Consider the following 24,779-nt stretch of genomic DNA (forward strand, 5'->3'; position numbering starts at 1 on the left):
CTCCATTTTCTGCTTATTTAAATTATATATATACAATGGGCTTCTTTCAGTTTCCATCTACCAGATCCACTCAAAAGGCTTTAGTTGGCTTGAAGCTAGCGTAGAAGACACATACCCAAAGTGCTATGCTGTGGGGCTGAACCCAGAACCATGTGGTACTTTGTATACACAATATATATTATCTATAATATAAACGTACGACAGGCACCCATGCCAACCCCCTTGCTTACGAAGACATGTTGGGGCAAGCGAAATTGAAATCGAGATCGAATTGAACCAGCCAGGATCCCTGGTCTGGTGGTACGTAAAAAGCACTATCCGACTCGTGGCGTAAAAAGCACTATCCGACTCGTGGCCGATGACAGCTCCACCTCGTCTGGCTTCCGTGCCGGTGGCACATAAAATACACTAATCTGACCGTGGCCGTTGCCAGCCTCGCCTGGCACCTGTGCAGGTGGCACGTAAAAAGCACCCACTACACTCACGGAGTGGTTGGCGTTAGGAAGGGCATCCAGCTGTAGAAACACTGCCAGATAAGACTGGAGCCTGGTGCAGCCTTCTGGCTTCCCAGATCCCCGGTCGAACCGTCCAACCCATGCTAGCATGGAGAACGGACGTTAAACGATGATGATGATGATGATGATGATGATATACATGTGAAGGTGCATGACTTTGTGGTTAGGGTGTTGCACTTGTGATCACAACCTCATGGTTTGGATTCATACACTGGTTGTGCATGGTGTTCTTGAACAAAACCCTTCATTTCACACTGCTTGAGTTCACACAGTTGTAAACTGGCAAGTCTGTGATGGATTTGCATTCTGTTCAAAGGGAATGTTGGTGCGTTAGCTTAGCTATGGTCTCACTTGTCTTGCCGGGTCTTCTCAGGCATAGCATATTTCCAAAGGTCTCGGTCACTAGTCATGGTCTCCGTGAGGCCTAATGTTCGAAGGTCGTGCTTCACCACCTCATCCCAGGTCTTCATGGGTCTACCTCTTCCACAGGTTCCCTCAACCGCTAGGGTGTGACACTTTTTCACACAGCTATCCTCATCCATTCTTGCCACATGACTATACCAGTGCAGTCGTCTCTCTTGCACACCACATCTGATGCTTCTTAGGTCCAACTTTTCTCTCAGGGTACTTACACTCTGTCAAGTTTGCACACTGACATTACACATCCATCGTATTATACTGGCTTTATTCTTTGTGAACCTATACATGTCCTCAGCAGTCACGGCCCATGTTTTGCTGCCATGTAGCATGGCTATTTGTACACATGCATCATGCAGTTTACCTGAGTGAGAGGCCCTTTGTCACCAGCAGAGGTAAGAGCTCTCTGAACTTTGCCCAGGCTATTCTTATTCTAGCAGCTACACTTTCAGCGCACCCTCCCCCACTACTGACTTGGTCACCTAGGTAATGGAAGCTATCAACTACTTCTAGTTTTCCTCCCTGGAATGTGGCAAAAGTTGTTCTCTGCACATTTTCAGTGTTTATTGCTCCTGAGCATCTGTCACATACAAAAACTATCCTCCCAGTTAGCCTTCCATTGATATTGTTGCACCTCTTATGTGTCCATTGCTTACACTGGGTACATATGCCTTTTCTACAGATCGAGCAGGGCCATCTACCTGAAGGGATTTGTGGTTTGTCTGCCTTCCTACTTATTAGCACTTTGGTTTTAGCTAGGTTTTAACTATATATATAAACATATATATATCTCTATCTATCTATCTATCTATCTATCTATCTATCTATCTATATATATATATATATATATATTAGAGAGAGAAAGAGATATGTATGTAATATATATATATATATATATATATATACACACACACACACACACACACGCATGTCTGTGTGTGTATATATATATGTACATGCTCACACACACAAACTGTACAGGTACATTTTATTTGCAACTCAATTCTACCTGCCATCATCCCTCTCTCCACACCCTGATCTTCCTGCCCCCCACTGTCAGGTTTTTCTAAAAATAGACTGCTGCCTGCTAAAATTACTACCATCTAACAGTATTTTTCAGCTCCCCTACATCCTTGCTTCTCCTTTACCACCCCACATCATCTCCCCCACATCCTCATCTAGCCAGGTGAATCATCATCTGACAAAGGGCAGGTTTGTGTGTGTTTGTGTGTGTTTTTGTGTTTTATGTGAGTGTAAGTATTTCATGCAAACATATTTAGGTGTAGACATTTATATAAATAGGATTATTAATGTGTGCATATGTGTTCACTTGTATATACCTGCTTGATTTTATACACACTCCTGTGAAATTAAAAACAGACCCCCCAACACAAAAAAACAGGATGCAATAGAAAATAGTTTTTAATTAGTAAGGTATATAATTTTATCAGTTAAATTTACTAGGTGAAGATCTTTTGATGTTTCAAACCAAATCCCCTTTACAGGGGGGAGGGGGAGAGAAAAGTTTATTTTGTTCATAGTCCATGACAATAATTACTGGAAATAGTAAATAATTAGTCACTGCAAAGGAGTGTGTATGATGAATTGATGGGAGAGAGAGAGAGAGAGAGAAAGAATGAAGTTTGTGGTAAGGAAAGAATAAAATCAAAAAGAAGAGCTCAGCATAAGGTAGTTTTTTTTGTTTTTGGTCAGTTGAAATTTTGTGATCTGTAGACAACTTGTCAGAAATAATCTTTTTTTTTGTACTTGTTTCTGTTATTTTTGACTGTGGCCATGGTGGAGTACTGCCTTGAAGAATTTTAGTTGAACAAATTGACCCCAGGACTTGTTTTTTAAAGTCTGATACTTATTCTATTGATCTCTTTTGCCAAACCATTAAGTTATGGGGACATAAACACTCCAACGCTGGTTGTTGATTTGTCGTGGGGGGACAAACACAGACACAAAGACACACATGTATGTCCTTGTGTCTGTGATATATACATGTAACCACATGTGGATCGTTGGCAATTGTTTTTTCTCCGTCTTCCTTTTCTCTTGGATTTTCCTCCATCTTTTGTTTCTGATGAAGAGCTTTGCTTGAAGTGTAAAATCACCTTTCTTTCCTTCCCCGAGTGTCCGCTAATACTTTGTATCTACCACATTCTTGTGTTTGTTGTTTTTTTCTTGTGTTTTTCTCTCTTTCTCTTTCTCTTTTACTTGTTTCTATCATTTGACTAGCCATGCTGGAGCACCGCCTTTAGTCAAGCAAATCGACCCCAGGACTTGTTTTTTGTAAGTCTGGTACTTATTCTATCGGTCTCTTAAGTTACGGGGATGCAAACACAGCAGCATCGGTTGTCAAGTGATGTTGGGGGTCAAACACAAACACACAAACATATACACGTACATATATATATACATATATACGACGGGCTTCTTTCAGTTTCCGACTACCAAATCCACTCACAAGGCTTTGGCCAGCCCAAAAAGGATAGAAAGACATTTACAGCACCTAGGTTTTCCAAGCGGTCACCCGTCTAAGTACTAACTAGGCTCGACTTTGCTTAACTTCGTTGATCGGACGAGAACAGGTGTTTTCAAAGTGATATGGCCAGCTGTTTTGGGGATATATATATATATATATAATATATAATATATGTATATGTGTATATATATATATGCTTGATGGGCTTCTTTCAGTTTCCGTCTACTAAATCCAAGGCTATAGTAGAAGACACTTACCCAAGGTGCCACACAGTGAGACTTGAAATCAGGACCCTATGGTTGAGAAACCAACTTCTAACCACACGGCCATTTCATTCATGATTGTACATTCACATACGTCTGAGTAGTTGATATCTATCCAACTCTATCTGTCCATCTCTGTTTTGTTTGTCCATATGTTTTACACACACACACACACATACACACACACACACATACACACACACACACATATACACACACACAAGTGTACATAATCTCATTGTAATCATTACTATACTTAACCACATATCATATGTATTTAGAAATAAATAAAAGGAATGAGGAGTTACAGATTAAAGCAAATGCTATTTCCCTTAGCTGTTCATTTCTTGTTAACAGGAAGCAGATATAAATTCAAATGGGCAGATTAAATTGTGAAGGCAAAGTATTGAGAGAGAGAGAGAGAGAGAGAGAGAGACAAACACATAGAGAGATAATAAGAGAGAGAGAGAGGAAGAGAGAAGTAATTTATGTTTTTGACCTGAAGCTATGGGTAGGCTGCTTATAAGAGTAGTTAAAAAATAAACTGGATAAATATTGCTGTCAATCTTGATATCAAATATTCTTTTTTATGGCACAAAACCAGCAATTTTGTGGGGAGGAAGAAGTCAATACATCAACCCCAATACTTGACTGGTATCTTGTTATTTACTCACAGAAGGATAAGGCTAAGTTGGCTGTGGCAGCATTTGAACACTGAATGTAGAGAGCTGGAAGAAATGCTTCTAAGCATTTTCTCAGGTGTGGTAACAATTATACCAGCTCACTATCTTTATTATACTACATATTAATTACAGGTAGCAATATATTATCATATGGCAGAGTCGGGCATGAGTGAGTCAGTTGCATCATGAATTAGTATAAAAAGGTGTCATACCAAACTTCAGGAATAGCATTTTCATCATCAAATGTTCTGTGGGCACAGGTGATGCATTGAATGAATGAATATGCCCATCCTGTTGACAAAATGTTGGGAACGTCATATGCAACCACTACCCCTTCCCACATACTGTGGGTCCCTGATTGTAGCAGTACACTTTGACAGGGTCCTCCCAGTCCAGTACTTGATCACTATCATCCTCATTTGTTCTGTTTCCATCACCTCCAAGACTGAATTTGTTCTAGGAGTTGCTTGGTTGATCTGCAGCACTTGTGTGTGGTTTATCATCTTGAATGTCTTCAGTTGCTTGGTGTCTGCTACTCTTAGGTCCGTGCTTTGTGCCTGCACAACCAGCCAGACTAGGGAATTTTAGAAGTTTCAGTTTGATGCTTTTGCTGAAGGGACACTCTTGCTCTGATTTCCTGGCTGTAGCTCACTGTTTGGTCGACAGTGGAACTCAAATACTTGAACTTGTCAATTCATACATGGTGGAGATGCATTAGAATAGGCAGTTATAGAGGTATCAAATTGTTAGATGAAGTTATGCATGTGTGGGAAAGAATTGTAATTAAATTGATTAGAAAGACAACTAACATAGATAAAAATACAGGATGGTTTTGTGTGTTTAGAAGAGCCACTATTGATACCATCTTTCTAGTGAGACAACTGCAGAGGAATACTTTTCTAGGAGTAGAACCTTGTACCTAGAATTTGTTGACATGGAAAAGGCCTTTGACTAATTTCTATGCTTTTTTAACCTGGTATATAATGTACATGGTTTTGTAATCTGGAGTACAATGGGCCTTGAATGCAGAGGATTTGCAAAGACTAGAAAGAAATGTGGTGACATGCTTCACTGAATGTGTAATATGCATGAATGGAGCGCAAGTCAGCTGAGGGAAAAGCTGAATATAAGAAGAATTAGATATGGTATGTAAGAGAGAAGACTGCGATGGCATGGGTATGCAATATGTATGGATGACTGTTACTATATAAAAGAGTGTTGAATATTTAAAGAGCATAGAACGTGTAGATGAGGTAGACTTAGGAAGAAATGAGGTGAAGAAGTGAAGACTAATCTCAGCATACTGAACACCATGAAGGAAATGACAAAGGACTGGAATTATTGCTGATATGCAGTAACTGTAGATTGATCTTTCCCTGCAGACATGGCAAAACGGATGCCAAAACAGTTGTAGTCTTCTCTGCATTAATTCTCTTCTCCCTTTCCTCATAAACCATCTTCTTCTGTCTCTTTCGTTCATTCTCTTCCGACTGCTCTCCACCACTTCAAAACCCTTTCCTCTCTCTATTACTTACTCGCTCTTATTTTCTATACCATATTACCTGACTAACATAGTATATCATTGGATCACTTCATAATCAACCTCCACATCTTTTTCACCCTGTCTCTTTCTGTCTTCCATTATAATGCCTTTATATATCAAATATCACAAATGTGTTGGATTGGTTAATCCCAGCTATTAACAGATTAAGAGAAAATAAAATAATTTCAAACTTCAGCACAAGACCACACAAATGATAGAGGAGGGTTCACTTGCTTAAAATAATTTTCAGAACATGGCTGATCCTTATTTTATCAACCCTAGCAGGATGAAAAGCAAAGCTGACTCTAGTGGGATTTGAACTCAGAATGAAATGGGATATAATGAAATACATGACACTACTCATAGGGTACATACTAGAATACTTAAAAAATGAGAACCAGAAGTACCAATATAGCTAAAGTTTTATGCAAAATAGAATAGTACATATGGTAGGCAAATTCATTATGTAAAAAATAGGCATTGGGTCAAGACTAAAAATGTGAAGACTTGGCAATATTTTAGGCAATAACTCAAGCAAATTTTTCTGTGAATTATTTGTTATAGGTAGATTTTACTGAAATATATAACTAATGTTTGTATTATTCTATTTATTGTACAAACTAATTATGCACTACTATTATTTCTTATAGCCTATTTTCAAATTTCTAATTATTAATTAATAATTAAAAAATGAATTCTTTCAAAGTGCAAAAAATATTTTGAGTTATTTTAAAAATTTTTAATAGAAGTAACAAGTAATAACAAATAGAAGTAATAACATTTTTAGTTTTAATAAAAGCTAATATTTTTTAAATCTAAATATTTTATTTAGAATTTTATCCTTAGCTGCAAATATTTTAAGTAAAAGTTTTCTTGTCCCATACTTTTCCAGGTTTATAATCTTAAGAATATTAATTCTCTTGCTTGCATTTTCTCATGTAATTTCATATATGTATACTTGTAATGTATAACGTATTGTCATAAGTATGTTTGTATATCATACCTATAGATTTGAGAGAATGACAATACAGGCTGGTTAGAAAAACAAAAACCATTAACAATCTATTGATTTATTAAAAATTTGGTGTCTTTGGGATAGAATTTAGTTCTGTTTACCCCACCCCTTTTTTTTTTTGCCTGAATTCCATCTTATTTTGTTGCAGCTGAAGAAAAGTACAATAGTTGTAAGTTTAATCAGTAATTTTGAGATAATTGGGAAATGTAGCTTATATAATTTCAATATTTTTAGGTTCTGAAATTCCATTCTTTTGCAAAGTTAGTTCTTGCAATTTTCTATTGATATCTTCATAATCTCTTTCTTCAGTAATATTAGGAAGTTTCAAGGCAACGAGCTGGCAGAATTGTGAGCATGTCGGGCAAAATGCATAATGCCATTTTGTATGGCATCACATTTTAAGTTCAAATTTCATCAAAGTCAACTTTGCCTTTCATCCTTTTGGGGTTGATAAAATAAGTACCAGTTGAGTACTAAATGTCAATGTAACTGACTTACTCTCACCCCCCACCCCAAATTGCTGGCCTTGTGCCAAAATTTAAAACCAATATTCAGAAGTTTCATGATCCATGGGGTAATTGGAGATGGTTGTCCATTAAGTGATTTTCCTTATAAAACTTCAAATAGATGTAAAGTAGTGAACATTTCAGATGATGTACAAATCATTTTGTACTTTTCCTTTTCTTAGTTCAACATAAAAATTCAATGTCTTTTGCTAGAATTCTTTGAGTTCTTTGATTTGAATTTTTGAAAACTAATCTTGGTAGATAAATTGAAGGACTTTTAATCTTCAGTATATGTGCATCATTTATTTCTTCTCTATTTATAAAATTAACAAGGACATTGTCCCCACTGTTGATGGAGGTGCAAAGCCTGAAAATCCTGAAACCCTCAGCTTGAAACTAAATTTATTGTATTTAGAAGCACATTTTTACAATTGAATGCTGAATTTGCCCCATTTTTTAATGCTGCTGAAATCAAAAAATAAGATTAATCCTGGCATCTGATTTCCTCCCACTTGCTGATCTGATAATTATCAAGAACAGCCATGATGTAAAATCTTGTTACGATCAATCTGGGTAAATTCCAAAAATTCCACATATTCAGATAATCTCTTCAGGCTCTTTGATAAATATCAATAAATAATTCTGAACTTCTTTACAATAGTTGAAAATTCAGAACATCTATAGGATGCATATAAATGCATTGAATGATTTTCACAACCTTCTACAAAGACATATGATACTTTCTACATCAGAAGACTTTGAATGTCACTTTTTGCCCCAATCATGAAACTTGTATTATCACTTACATAAACTTTAAAATTTTTGAATGGAATGCCATGTTTAACTTAATGAAATTGTTTTAAAATTGTAAATGCTGTGGATAGTGCTGCAGTTGATTTCCAAAAGAGTTGAAAAACAGTTTTTTTTTTTTATATGGCTGTCATAAAATTTAGGTATTAGAACAGACTGTCCTTTCACAAACACCTATATTTTTGTCTACAGTTAATGAAAATTTAATATTCTTTAATTGTGCTATAAGAATTCTAGCTTATTCCTTGTCAGTGATATTGTGAAAAATAACAGGTCCTTATGTCTTTCACATTTTCATTCCCTTAACAATTTTAGAATTAGGGCATTAGGCAGAAAATTTGAAAGATTTATTTCATTGATGCAAAAATAATTACTCCTTTCAACTTTGTTATTTAATACTAAATAAACCTTTATTTAATTTATATCCATACAATATACCTTTATTTCTAGATGTGTTGTTAAGAATACATATAGAAAGTATGTGTCTAGCCTAGAGTGTATGTAGTTAGGGATACATAACACAATATGCACTATCAAATCTTTTATATGCATTTTCTTCAATATTAGACATATACTTTAAAGATTTGATTGGATTTGACTCTACACTGAGCTGGTAAAATAACTACATTAGGGGGTTAACCAATGAGGGAACCTCTTGAGTTTACAAGGCTACCTCATTGTGGTTACATAGCAGACAAATCACTGATTCTCTACTCCGTCAATTAAGATAAAGGAAAAACACATTCTATCCATCCATCTTCTCCACCAACTATTCATGGGAGGGTTGTAATGTTAGTGTCTTTAGACACCTCTTCCATAGGGTCCTGTTAGAAGCAACTGTCATTACATTTTCAGGTTGGATTCCTAAGCATGACCAACAAGACTATGGATAGTACCAAACCATCTCATCTGAGTCTACCCCTAGATTTCCTGCCAAATTCACTCAGTTTCATGATAGACTATATCTGCAAAAAAGAACAGGATTGTTATGGGTGGAAGGACTTTGATCATAGGTTTGCTTGTTTAAGACAAAGACTAAACACATTACCCAATCTAGCAGCTCCCTCTACATCACACCCTAGCTTTATCAACCCCCATCCCAAATATTCTATCATTTGTGTCAATCCAAAACAAAATAAAATTATCTTTGTAGATTTCATTTAGATTTCATTTTATAGATTTGAACTGTTAGTGCCGTGTGTCATAGAAGTTTCCTAAGTTTGCTTTCACTGTTTTTTGTTGTATATATAAATTAGCAGAGATGAGCTTACATTGTCGTGTGAGAAGGGAACATTCACACTAGAATTATATATGGTTAACCAGAAATATGGTTATTGATGTTGCTGAAGGCCATTCATGTTTTCTTTTTTAAAGTTTACAGCAGGATAGGTCCCACCAAATATGCTATGTATGCAGATATGTTCATTATAAATATTTCTTCTAATATTACTCTGAAGTTCTGATTATATATACTTTTTATTGTAGCCTGGAATATTTAATGAAATAACCTCACTCTGGGTTGGGTACTAATATATGTGGTATTGTGTCAGATAGAAGAATGTGAAAAAGTTGACCCTTCAGTTTTTTAGGCCAGCTTTCTTAGAAAAGCTGACAAACAAGATAAAAAGAGGGAGAAGTATAGGTCAATTCCTAGCACAGTCTTTTCTCTCTCTCTTTTTTAATGAAGAACAATTACAATTGTCTTTCTGTTTACTTCATTTTTTCTGTCACAATAAAATTTAGAATTTGTATGAATTTGGCTGAAAGAATCCTTGAAAAAATGGAAAGCAGCATGTGTAACTATCATCATTGTTTTACCATCTGTATTTGTTTTTTTTTTATGTATTTCCTCTTCAACAAACATGATAAAATAGAATTGTAATTTCAAACCTGTTTGAAATTAAAACTGTTTTATCAAAGAGATTGAGAAATATCTATTAAATTGATAATTATTTTTTTTCAAAACTAATTCATTGTTGAAGTGTGTCCTCAAAAACCAAGAAATGCTACAAAACATGTGATAATGTAAAGCGATAGTGCATGATAATGTGATATCACACATATGCATACATACACATATGCATACATACACACATATAGTTAATATGTAAAATAATATAATAGCCAAATTGTTGAAAATATAAGCAAGTTAAAATATTAGAATGTTAAGGATTTTCTGAAGAGTTTGTAATTGTTAATTTGAACAAAAAAAAAAAAAAATTTTAGCCAGAAAAAGCTGGTTGACTCCCGTAAGTTTAGGGAATCAGCAAGAAAGCGTCTATGTAATCATTCAACCTACTAGAAATAGTCACCAAATCTACCTCCAATCTTACCACACCAACTTAAAAGAGGAAGGACGCTGGATAATGGAGTTCTAAATACACTTCGCTTAGTAAATAATAGCGTTGGGGTTACAAGTATTTAATTATATGTCTGGTTAGTGAGGACATTGGGTTGGAAGTGCTAAACAACAATTTAAAACCTTCAGGTTTCTCTTACGTTTGCTATCCAAAACTAAATGGAGTGGGGAAAGAAAATGTTTGTTTTTGTAATTATGAATGAAGAATGAACGTTTTATAAATAACAACATTTAGCGGTGTTGAATGGTGAGGGGATTTTTGATCAGCTAAAGCAGAAGCATTTAGATTAGAGGTTGTGTAGGGGTATGTGAAAGAAGTAAAGAAAAAACAAAACAAAACAAAATGAGACAAAATTTTTAAAAAATAGTCACAAAGATAAAAAGAGATTTAAAGGAAACAAAAAGATCTCTGAGGAGAACATAATTAAGACAAGCATTCTCTGTATTTCAGTAGATTAGGTCAAAGGTAAATATTTTAAAATCATAAAGTACTATAGCACCAAGATATTTACATAGCTGTTATATACATAAAGCATAAGAGAAACAAATATATATATATTGTTATATTTCGGGATGGTCTTTATTTTTTTCTTTTTCTTTTGCCAAATCAACACATGCACTATAAATTCATTCTTCACTTCAGCGTTATTATTGTGCTTATTTTTGTGTCTTTTGTTTGAAATCTGCCGTCACACATTTTTGACCTCTTCAGCAACTCTCCATACTACGTGTCTCCTCCTATGATAAAGACAATAGTAAAGCTGAAGTGAAGAACGAATATATAGGGCATGTGTTTATTGGGCAAAAAAAATGAATAAAATAAATAAATAAATGAGCATCCTGGAATATAAAGATATGTTTCAAAACATGATTTCACATCAGCAATCTTGCAAAACAAATAGCTAAAAGTGTGTGTATGTGACCTCGTGTGTACTGTTGGCGATTTTTTTCCTCTGTCTTCCCTGCTCTGGATCTTTCCTTCTCCTATGTTTCCGACGAAGAGCTCCGCTCGAAACGTTAAACCCTCCTTCTTTCCTTCTTTCCTGTGCGTCCAATAATACTATATTTGTTCCACGTCCTCGCGTTGTTGTGTTTTTTTTTGTGCTTTCTTGTTTGGATTAACTTTATATATATATATATATATATATATATATATTATATATATATATATATATATATATATACACACTCACATATATACAGAAGGTCATCTGGCTGTGAAAAGATAACAAACTGCAATGCAATAATATATTTGATTAACACTTACTTGTATGGAAAAATATTGAGATGAATTTCATCATCATTTAGCTTCCATTTTCCATGCTGGCATGGGTTGGATGGTTTGAACGGATCCAGTGAGCCAAAGGGTTGTGACTTGTTTCCATTACCAACCACTTTACAGTGTGTGTGTGTATCAATATTATGTTCCATTTTTTTCCCCCATACTAGAATGGGTTTAATGGGTCTGCTGCTACTCTTTGTCATCTTGCGACATATACCAACATTTATTCAATTTTTTAGAAACATCTTCAGATTTGTATGATTGGTTGCCCTTCTTATCACTAGTGAAACTGTCTGTGACAAATCTGAGCAGGTCTACTCCACCCTGTAAGATGCAATCCAGAAGTTTTCAGACTTTTTCAGGAGAGACATTTATTAATTCCAAGAAGTACAAAATTGGACCCTCTGACTTCAATACACTTTGTGAAGACCCCATTCAAGTCCTCCAAAGTGAAGGTGCCCAGCACTTTGGTCACTGCCTTCTTCATCTTCAAAGCAACTAACTCTGAGGTTCTCCTCCAGCTTGGAGAACAAGCAAAATTCACAGGGAGCAAGGTCCTGACTGCAGGTAGGATGAGGATCAGTTTTGATGCCTGTTCTGCCAAGTAGTTGGCTACCAGGGACATGGAAACACTGAGCACTCTGGGAACAGACTGTTCACTTAGTTTGCACATGTTCAGATCTTCATGAATAAATTCTGTGCACAATTACTACACCAATTCCAAACTGTGTGGTTAGTGTCTTTATGGACATTCAATGGTCATCATTCATAAAATTGTGTATTTTCTCAACCAGCTCTGCTGTTCTAACATCCCTCATCTTCATGCACCTCTCACCACCTCTCTACTCTTCTTGAACCTCTTCTGCTAATGAAAGAGTTAATCCATAAGCAGTCTGGAGCATTCTATAACGTTTTTGCCCAGTTTAACCCTTTCATTACTAACCTGGCTGAAACCGGCTCTGGCTCTGTTTTACAAATACCTTGTTTTCATAAGGTTTTAATTAAAATCTTCCACCAAACCTTAGTCACAATTTATGTTCCTCATACTAGCTGAATGATAACTAAGTTATTTTACAAAATTCTTTGTTATATTTAAAGTAATTGAAAGAAACATAGAACATCTCAACAGAAATACAGTAATGAAAAGGTTAACACAAATCTTTATTGCATAACAAGCTTCCAAACATCCCAACTGCATTCTGCAAAATAGTCAGCTGTGACCACCAGTGTTACTGAGGTATGTTCAAAGTGTTGTTACTGCTGTCTCCTTTGGTCTGGAATAATAAAAGTTGGCAGGTCATCTTATTCAGTGTATAGCAATGATATAGTAAAATTATAAAAATCTCGAACAGCTATGACAGCCTTACCTTGAAAGTCTTAAAACTTCTGGAATGCTGCTTGTATATCAGTTATCATTCAAAGTCTCTGCTCTCCTAAAGAGGTTGATTACTATACAGCTTACAAAATTCACACATCTTTCATTTGTTCATTTCTCTTTAGGTCATCCCAAAAATAATGTTTTCAAAATTAAGATAAAGTTCTTTCTTAATCTAAAATATACTTTCCTTCATTTTCTACGATGCTCTTCCATCTCTCTGCTAGACTTGCAAGGCCCCTCTTGTCCGTGATGAAAAATACTCCTCCAGTACTGTTCTGACCTTCTCTACAGAATTCATATTTTTTCTGTCCAAATGATTTTGAAGACTGCAGAATGAATGATAATCAGACGGGGCCAAGTATTATCCTGATGGAAGAACACCTTTCCTCTTGAAACGAAAGGTGGTCATTTTTTTTCTACTGCTACCTTAAGCTGCTCAGGCTGCCCACAGTGGATCTCCTTCATTACTGTTTGGTTTGGGTTTAAACGTTCAAAGTGGATTAAACCTTTCATATCCCACCAAACAGATTAACAACATCATACTAGGATGAAGACCTTCTTTAGCCTGGGGTGCCAGTGTTTCTCATTTCTCTACCCACTGTCTTTTGGCATTTTTATAGAGAACCCATTTCTCATCACCAGTCACTATTTGGTCCAAAAAAGGTTCATTCATGAGACATGGCAGCAAAGAAGAGCACACATTCACTCTCTGCATGCAATTAGATTCAGAAAGATTGTGAGGAACCCACTGACCCAATTTGCTGACGTTTCCGACAGCACGTAGGTGTCGACAAATGGTTGAATGACCAAATCCAGTCTTCTCTGCTAGTTCCTCAAGAGTTATGATGGGATTGTTTTCTACCAGGGTTTGCAGGATGTCTTCGTTGAACTCTACAGATCTTCCAGGATAAGGCTCTTCTTCTAGGCTGTAGTTTCTGGCTTGGAATTTTTGGTCTCACTGCTGACACTGGCTTATGCTTATTGTCCAATCCCCATATACTGCATTAATATTCCTTGCACTTTCTGTTGCATTGTTGCCTTTATTGAACTCATAAAGCAAATTATGCCGAATGTGCTCCTTTGTCACTTCCATTATAGCTTTGAAAAAATAACTATTAAAATTGAATTGCACTCTTCAAAACTTGCACTAAGAATAAGGAAAAAAGGGTAAAATTACCAACTGCTTTTATAGCAAGTGGATGCAGGTAGTTTATCCCATACCCTTCCGACTTTTAGTTCATGCAGTTGAAAAAAATGACATTATTTATGGGATGACCCAATAGCTATATATATATACAGACACACACACTCATACACACAGGTGTGTGTAGTGTGTGTGTGTGTTTGTATCGATATACATATATATGAGTGAGAGAGAGAGAGAGAGCAAGTTATCCTCTCTGTTCCTACTCCAAGTTTCTTGCAATATGCATTCTTTTCTTTCAAGCAACAAAACGTTTTGGATTGTTTTTTTTTTTTTTTTTTGCTGGGGTGGGGCATAAGATTACAGTTTCTGGTTATTAAATGAATTATTAGTAATTATTTATTGATCCTGAAAATCTGAAAATTAAATCTTTCTTTCTTTCTGGAAGAGAGTTGTGCTTTGCCAGATTTAAATATGCTCTATGTTGTGTTGGTGTCCTGTTATTTTTGCAGGAGTTAAGAGCTCAAGAGAGGGAGGACAAGCTTCACTTGGTGTGGTTTACTTTCAGATCATTTCCGATTGGGCACGCTTATTACTAAAGGCATTTCAACAATAATCCTGCTGCCATTTATGCAAACTATATACCTACAATTACATTGTCCTGTATATTTTGCCTTCTGTAACCCTTTCACATTCAGATTAAGCTCTCAAATGCAACGTTTGTTTATTCACATTGTTTTGAATTAATCATGCACTATCTCACAGCTTTGAGATATTGATGATGTGAGCATTAATTTTTAGAATGACATTTTAGGATAGGTGTGAGAGGCTTGATCTAGCTGGTTTGAACCTAAAATAAGATAATTTTTGGCTGGATGTAGCTGGTTTAAATGATAAAGCATTAAGATTGTAGACTGATTTAATTGTGATTTATTTAATTGTGATTCCCAGCAGACCTATGATCAAAGGTATTCTGCTCTTGCCTTATATTTTTCTCATTTTGTAGGGACACCTAGGACTACATTATCAATCATTTATTCAAGACAGTACAAATTTGTAATTTAAGGACAATTTAGCTGCTATTTCTAGCAAGTTTAACAGTCACATAAATGTCTTTCATTGGGTTCAGGTTTATTGTTGCTGTAGTGGTATTGTTGTTGTTTCATATATTTGATTTATTTTTCAATTTCTTTTTGATTTCTATAGTTTTTTAACTGAGTTTTACCCAGTTTTTCCTACTCTCACCTCCACTCTTCCATTCTACCTTTCCCCCAACTTCCACTTACCTTTACAATTCCTGATAAGTTTCTACAAAAATGTACTTGTATGACCTCTCCCAACGCTTTTTTTTTTCTGTTGAGCTTTGTGTTGTCTGTAAATAAATGTTTGTTTGCTTATGTATGTATACACACACACACACACACATTTATGCATAAGCACACACTTTCACCTGTAGACATGTATGTGGGGTGTATTTTTTTATATCCTATGTGTCCTTTCATACTTTGTGTGCATTCAAGTGTATGTATGCACATTTATATCCTATGCGTATTTTCATATGTTTGTCTGTATGCTCACATATTTATCTGAGCATGTTTGCAAGCATATGTTCATTTATGTGTGAATATGTATATAAGTAGTGTATCCATATTTGTATAATTCCGTACGCAAATGTATGTATAGGTTACATATGTAAAATATGTATGTCATAAGTATTACATCTGTGCAGGTAAGACTGAAAATAAAAAAAACCCAGTTGTAGGGCTACTGCCTCCATTCCATTGTTATTCTCCAGATGTGTAAGCGTTGCTATAATACCATCAAGATTTAAAGACACATTTGTGATAAATTAGGGTGTATAGATATTATATTGATACCATCTAAAAATGTAGACTTTGATAATTTATTGGCTGTGAAAACATTTTTGTGATATCATTCTGTTTTGTAGACATTACTGCAAAACTCTCTGGTGTGTGAACTATTTTGTGATGAATTAAGGTTTGTAGACGTGTACTTGTCCAGGTGTCTATACACAGCTATGACACTAACCCAAGTATGTTTGCAGTTTTGATATACCATTTAGATGTTCATATTGCTGTGGAACTATTCAGGTGTCCCCACAATCTGATGAAGCTGTGTAAATGTCTTTTAGAATGCCATGATACCATTCTTGTTGAAGACAATGTTATAACAACATTCATGTACTCTTTTCTTCTTTTACTTGTTTTAATCATTTGACTGCAGCCATGCTGGAGCACCACCTTGAATGGTTTTTAGTCAAACAAATTAACCTCGGGACTTTTTTTTTAAAGCCTAGTACTTATTTTTATATTTTACCAAACAGCTAAGTTATGTGGACGTAAACACACCAATACCAGTTGTCAAGCAGTGATAGGGGAACAAACACAGACAAAGACATACACACACACACATAGACCTATATATATTATATACGATGAGCTTTCAGTTTCTGTCTACCAAATCCACTCACAAGGCTTTGGTTGACCCAAGGTGCCATGCTGTGGGATTGAACCTGGAACTATGCAATCAGGAAGCAAGCTTCTTACCACACAGCCTGTAGACAATGTTGTAATAACATACATATATGTTTGCACTTCTAATATCTACACGAATTTACAGTGCTCATGTAGATTTTAGAAATACAGACATCAGCACTGTGAACTCTTGTAGATATTAGAAGTGCAAATATCAGGGTTATTATTCCATGCTCTTCATATTATCCAACTGTGTTGTCAACTGCAATCCCATTCATGGTAATTCTTGTATATCTTGTAATAATTCTATCTTCTTTATGAGTCAGTGAGGCAGCACCTCCAAATGCACTCAGACTTGCTAGCAGCCAAATCCTCCTGAAATAATACCTTATTGTTTTAATAAGAGTAATATAGGTATATAATACACTGTTTTTTGTTTTTTTAAGAAAAAAGGTTGGGTGGAATGGTAACAAATGAACATCTTTGATCTCAGGGACTGCCTTGACTTTGCAAAAGGACAACTACAGCTATTTCCCCTTAGATTTCCTTTTCAAGATCACATACACATCCACTTTTTCTTTCTCTCCCTCTTTCTGTCTATGCTCATGTGCATACGTGAACCCCTCCTTCTCCACCACCACTCACTCTACCCCTTCTCCCTCACTTCGTCTATACGCTCAACCTAAATGTTTCTGTCTGTCACACTTCCTCTACATGTGTACGCACACACACACACACGCACACACACAACTCTCTCTCTCTCTCTCTGTCTTTCTCTTCCGTTTCCCCCTATGGCTTTTTCCTTTTTATACACAGACACACACACATACACTCACACACACCCACTTCCATACAATTTCAATAAAAGTCCACCAGCATCCAACATCCAACAACATCTATTTTTAGCTTGCTATATATTAAGTTTCTATTTGTGTATGAAACTAAGTCATACACGTATTTACATCATATAAATTACATAGATTCATAAGTTTGACATTTCTTAACAGTTCCCTCTTGAGATACAAAACTGTCACCTTAAATATCGTTATGTATTTCATATGTAGTGTAGTTCAGAAGTGGCTAGCATTTAAATGACATTTAAAATTTCTATTTCTATTTTGTTACAATTTTGTTTTCACTGGAGCAGGAGTGGTTGTGTGGTAAAGAAGCTTGCTTCCCAACCATGTGGTCTTTGGTTCAGTCCCACTGTATGGCACCTTCAGAATCCTTCTAAAAAATTACATGATCTGGGTCCTTTCTTAAGCTCAAAATGTTAAGATTTTGCATGCTGTCCTTATGAGTGGGAATTCATTTTGGCAATGGGGTTATGTCCATTTTTGGAGTAAAGAATCTTACACACTTCACCCCTGGCTAACATCAATCTATGAGAAAGAATTATTTTTCTCCTGAAAAAAGACTATAATTTTCTTCACTATGTTTTGTTTAATTTCTTTTTTTTCCAACACCAGGCCACCCAGTGTCCATATTATACTTCCAGCTTAAAAGCAGCTATGTACTTTTGGCCAGTATGTCCCAAGGAGTTCTCACTGTTGCTTAAGTGCAATAGTTGGTGTGAAACCAACTGTAATATTTTGACCAGTTATATGCCATAACCAGTAATATACAGCTACTTTTTTTTATCCTTTGTTATTGACTTTCCTGTTCATTTGGACTCAACATTATGTTGTGGCTGACTTGGGAATGTAAAGTTCATTGAGGTAATTTCAGCTTGATGATTAGCTACGCTGAGGAGAGTTCATTGTGCAACACTTGCATAATGAGCTCCAGTTGGTTGAGAAACATGCGTAGCTTACATTTTACCTGCTCCCCTCCTTTGAATTTGTAATTTTATTCACATTTTTAGCAGCATTAGTTGCTAACAGTGAGTTGTAGAGAAACTATCAGCCTATTGAAATATTTAGTAACTTTGATATAAGAAAAAATGCATATATATATATTTGTTCAACTAAACCCATCAAAACAAGGGACCAGCATAACCACGGGGACTGAAGCAAATAAAAGAAGGATCTGCTTTAATACTAACTTATGAATTATAATTAGAAATGGCTCTGATGAAAGTAACATTAATTTTCTTGGATTATTCAATTTGCCTCAATGGATCAATAGGCTAATTGAGTAAACCTAACAGTAATGTACGTATAATGACTACTGGAAACAGCCGTAAGCCAAATTTGCTCCAATAAAGGAATAATATGTCATGACCATTATTTTCAAATTGCTTCTTATACACACACACACACACACACACACACACACACTTGTACACATTTGCTTTATATGTTTTAGAAAAGTGTCTTTCTCAAAAGATGACAATATTCATAGCTCTGAAACTAACACAATACCATGATAACCCTGTTCATGTGTCTGGGTACACCTTGTTCAAATGCCCAGTGTGATCTTAGGGCAGCTGACCATGTGAATGGAAGTGTAGTTGCCTACACACACACACACACATATGTACACACACACACATACGTACATGCATACAGAAATACTGGAGTTGATTTGTTCAGCTGAACCCATCAAGACAAATACTAACTTTGCTATTTTGTTGTCAATATCTTTTAATACATGCATATATAATACACAAACACACACACACACAGATGTATTCACATGCACGCATGCACACACACATGTATACACACATGCATGCACACACACACATGTAGAGAGAGAGAGGGAGAGGGAGAGCAATACAAAAATACCCCAATTACTTTGGGTTTGACTATTGTGGCCTTTGCTTTTTGTAATTTTCCATAAAAATTTGGATATTCTGCATAAGAATTTAATTTACTGTGACATACAGTACATATAATAAATAAAGAAGAAATATAATCTGGTATAATTCCCCCTTGACTATCATTTCTTCTTTCTGTTGTTTGCAGATATATTGTTCTTTGCTATGTCTGCATACTGTGCATATATGCTTTGTGATTTTCAGGTTTTTGTGTAAATTTATAGAGTGTTAATTTGATAACTGTACTGTTGAAAGCCATGTTAATTGTGGGGTTACTGTATTTCTAAACCTCAGTTTGTTTTCATGAGTTCTAAATGAATGAATCCTTTAGTACAAGTGGTGAAATTGCTAAGAGGAGTTTGTAAAATTAGCAATAATTAGCAAGTATAAAAGTGGTGTGACCAAAGCTAAAACAAACCAAGTCTATGCTATTGGCAAATTAACAGAGTGTACTATTTTTCAGAATACAAAGCTTTATAAAGAATAGGGTTAAATGCTGCTTCATCACTGGATTTCCAAGTAACAATAAAAATAATCTTTGTAATAGTTTAATCAGAAGTCTTTTGTCAATTTGGATCAAACATTGCAATTAAAGGTATGTTCTTTCTAGTCAAATGGTCATCAAAATGAAGGTTGTCTGTCTGTTTGCAATAGTCTCGAAGGGCAAACAAATGAAATATTTCAAAGCAAATGCCGCTAAATATTCTTGCCAAATTGAAGAAAGAAAAAAATTGTTGAAGAAGTTGGTTATGTTAATGAGCACTTATTAGCAAAATTTAACCTGACGATTTCTACCCCTAATTAGTTGTCTTTGCTGTTGTCAGCAATGGCAACTAGTTTGGTCAGCTCTCGTCCAAACAAACTTATTGTTAAAGATATCCTAACCATAACCATTCCCCACCCTATCCTGTTTATTTTAGGCATATTGTATCTATGACTAAATACATTTCCAATGTGTCCTTCCAGTTTTTGAGATTATAGAGTGTGATAGATTTGGCTACTATTTCTAGCAAGTTGGGCAACCTCATATATGCCTTATGATCTAAGTTATTTAGATTATACTAAAAATATTTTTGCTGCTTGAATCCATAACTGAAAAAGGCAAGAATATGTGGTTCTGATAGTAGTGTGATTTGAAACACAATGTCTACCAACAGGATTTGGCTTTACTCCTTGTATGTAAATATTTACACATGAGTATTGAGATGTCATCAAAAGATGCTAAAATTCTTGTTCTTCATCACCTTCCACACACTCCTATTCCCCACACAAACACATTTCTTGCTCTCTCTCATAATACACACACACACACACACACACACAAGCATAGCTATATATAAGTAACCTAATTTTCAAGTGTATTTTTAGAACATCCGATGTGACTGTATGGTTGTTCAGCTATCTCAAAGATGTGCAACATTATTGAATCAGAGCCAAGATGTGATCCAGTCACAATTATCACATTCCTTACCTATAGTTATCTTCCTCATAGTTTAGTACTTTCAAACATTTTCCTAATATATTTAGGAAACTAATGAAATTGTTTTAATTGAATGAATGAACAACCAAACATTGCAAAAATTACATGCTCCAAAGAATATCATTGAAGAAATCTGGTAATTGTACAATGTGTCAGTATGTATGTATGTGTATATATGTATATATATATATATATATATATATATATATATATATATATATATATATATTTATAGGGTATCTATAAAATCTCTTTACAATATGGAATTTAGGAGTATGGAAGTGGTAAAAATAATTTATTCATATATATATATATATATATATAATATATATATATATGTGAATAGAATATGTATATATGTACATATATTGAGGTCATATGAATTTATAAACTTTCCAGAGAACATGAAATAATTCTTTTTGGGAATGGCAGATCTTGAAGCAGAGAAATCTATGAATAATAGCATGTGAATATTGGGTTAAAATACCCTTTTAGATAGAAAAAGTTGAAGGCTGCCTGTGGGTCATGAACCCATATTTTCTGTAGACATAACAGGCAGCCTTCAAATTTTCTGTTGAAAAGGGTTTTTCAATCTAATATTTACATGCTATTATTTATAGTTTTTTCTAAGGAAGCAAACCAGCAGAATTGTTAGCACACAAGGCATTTTATGTGTCTTCATCTTCTGAGTTTAAATGCTGCCAAGGTTGGCTTTGCCTTTCGTCCTTCCAGGGTTGATAAAATAAGTATCAGTTGGACACTGGGGTCGATGTAATTGACTTAACCCTTTCCCCAAAAGTGTTGGCCTTGTGCCAAAATTTGAAATCATTATTTATAACTTTGTGTAATGCTGCAAGCTGGCAGAATTGTTACCAGACTGAACAAAATCTTTAGTGGCATTTCTTCCAGCTTTACATTCTGAGTTCAAATGCCATCAAAGCCCACTTTGGCTTTCATTTAATCATCTCTGAAAGGATGACAGGCAAAGTCGACCTCAGCTGAATTTGAACTTGGAACTTAATGGTAGACGAAATACCACTAAGCATTACATATATTGCTGTAACATTATTTTAAAGTCAGATGCCATTTCTGTTACTAATTCTCCTCTGTTTTCCAAGTAAGAGATCTCTTGTTCCTCTCAGTTTCAAAACCAGAGAATTATTTGTTAATATAAGAAATGACAACACCATCACAAAATGAAACTTGGTAATTTTTGGAGAAATGCAAATGTAAACAGGTACACATAAACACACAGGCACATACAAACTTACATGTGCATTCATGGATACACACACACACACACACAATGGGCTGCTTCCTGTTTCTGCTTTCTAAATCCCCTCACAAGACCTTGTTTGGTCATGCTTATGTCTCTGTGCATGTATGTGTATATGTGTTTCTATTCTTTTACTTGTTTCAGTCATCTGATTGCAGCCATGCTGGAGCACAAATCGACCCCAGAACTAGTACTTATTCTGTTGCTCTCTTTTGCTGAACTGCTAAGTTATGGGGACATAAAAACCCCAACAGTGGTTGTCAGATGGTGATGGGGGAGAACAAACACAGACACAAAGACACATATACACACACACACACACACACACACACACACATATATATATATATATATATATATATATGTACACACAACAGGCTTCTTTCAGTTTCTATCTACCAAATTCACTCACAAGGCTTTGGTTAGCCCAAGGCTATAGTAGAAGACACTTGCCCAAGGTGCCATTTAGTGATACTGAACCTGGAATCATGGTTTGGATGCAAGCTCCTTACCGCGCAGCCATGCTATTGCCTATACACACACACACATGCACGCTCATGCACATGTATGTGTGTGTATGTATGTAAACATATATATGTATGTAATAACAAATCTCTGAGCGGGGTTAGCCACATTTAAGTGGCAAATATACTTCACGATATATGTATGTAAATATATATAAAAATAAATCATGGGTGTGTGATTAAGAAGTTTGCATAACAACCATATGGTTATTATGTGTGATATCTTGGATAAGTGTTTTCTATTATATCCAACCAAAGTCTTGTGAATGGATTTGGTAGATTGAATTTAGAAGAGATCTATCATATCATATCTGTGTGTGTGTGTGTGTGTGTGTGTGTGTGTGTGTGTATACATTTGCACTAGACACAAGTCATATGTTAGGGGTGTTGGTCACCTCTGTCAACAAATCATCTACTTCCCTTGCACCTTTGAAGACATGTGAAATAAGGGATCACTCACATGAGAAACAGGTAAAGGTTAGTAACAGGAAGAACAAGCACCTGTAAAACAGTGCCTCAAAAATTGTTTAATCCATTCTAGCTTATAAAAATGAATATAAAAGGGTGTGTGTGTGTGTATATATATATAAATATTCATGTGTGTGTGTAAACACACACACACACACATAGATATGTAGGTATTTGTGTGCGTATAAATACACACACCACACACACACACACTCATATATAAACATAGAATATTATACAAGAATATAATACAAAATGTAGCAGTTGGAATTTTCCTCCAGTGAGAGACTAAATCTCACCAAATATTAGTATCATCATCATCCTGTAACATCTGTTTCTCATGCTGGCATAGGTTGACAAAAGTATCATCTATATATTCTCAGCTACATGATTGGTTTAAATCAGTGGTTCTCAGCCAGGGTCCACATGGCCCTTGGGAGTCCATATAAGATTACATTGTCAAAATTTATCTGCAATAATAATTTGGTTCAACACTTACAGTATATTTTAAACATTTTTTTAAAATACAGTTCCTAATAATGTTTAGTTATGAAAATATAATAGGATTTTTTTAAACATTTAATGGACATGGGGGTCCACCTGAGTAAAATAAGAATCAAAGGAGTCCATAGGTACCATAGGTAAAAAATGGTTGAGAAACACTGGTTTAAATGGTGTAATTCTTCATATTTGGCTGACAACCAGGCACATAGCAACAAGAGACATCAGGATTACAAAGGCCTTTCGGAATAACAACTTGTCATGGTTGGTGTTAGGATGGGCATCCGGCCATAGAAAACCATGCCAAATCAGACTGGAGTCTGGTGCAGCCTTCCAGCCTTGCCAGCCCAGTCGAACTGTCCAAGCCATGCCAGTGTGGAGAACAGACGTTAAATGATGATGATGGTGATGACAACAGGCCTCTGAAAACGGTTGGAGGGTACAACAACTAAACCATGAGTATATAATGGAGATAAGTACCAACATTTTCATGTGACACGCTTGAACAAATGGGAAGATCACTTCACATGAAGCCATTGGTAGCCTTGTTTATCTGCAAACAAAGAATATTTATCCACCAATGCTGTGTTAAGCACTCGTCCTCAATGTTAGCTTATGTATATACGAGGGGCGTTCAATAAGTAATGCCCCTGACCCACTTCCCATAGAAGTAGAGCAACGAAACTTGGCACAGTTATTAGTCTTTTTCTGCATAGAAAATACCCAGAGTTACGCATTTCTCCCATCGTTTGATGCAGCTCTGGAGACCGTTTTAGTAGAAGACCCCAGCTTGGTCCTCCAACGACGACGTGACTTCAGAAATCAAGGCTGCATCATCTGGAAAACGCTTTCCTTTCAAAAACAACTTCAT

At 35.5% G+C, this 24,779-nt stretch overlaps 1 protein-coding gene and 1 pseudogene across 1 annotated transcript in view; one reads left to right on the plus strand and one right to left on the minus strand.

Moving 5' to 3' along the window:
- Nucleotides 1-3,204: 3,204 nt before the first annotated feature.
- The window catches only part of LOC115209781 (cAMP-dependent protein kinase catalytic subunit PRKX), a gene marked incomplete at its 5' end in the record, with an annotated part of 31,867 nt that continues 10,292 nt past the window's right edge, over nucleotides 3,205-24,779 (plus strand). Inside the window, one exon of the mRNA XM_029778299.2 lies at nucleotides 3,205-3,227. Within this exon, the coding sequence (XP_029634159.2) occupies nucleotides 3,205-3,227 (23 nt within the window). The remainder of the gene's footprint in view (nucleotides 3,228-24,779) is intronic.
- Nucleotides 3,440-3,554, minus strand: LOC115210103 (annotated as a pseudogene).

Source organism: Octopus sinensis, linkage group LG3 (assembly GCF_006345805.1).
Source record: "Octopus sinensis linkage group LG3, ASM634580v1, whole genome shotgun sequence".
NCBI classification, from domain to species: Eukaryota; Metazoa; Mollusca; class Cephalopoda; order Octopoda; family Octopodidae; genus Octopus; species Octopus sinensis.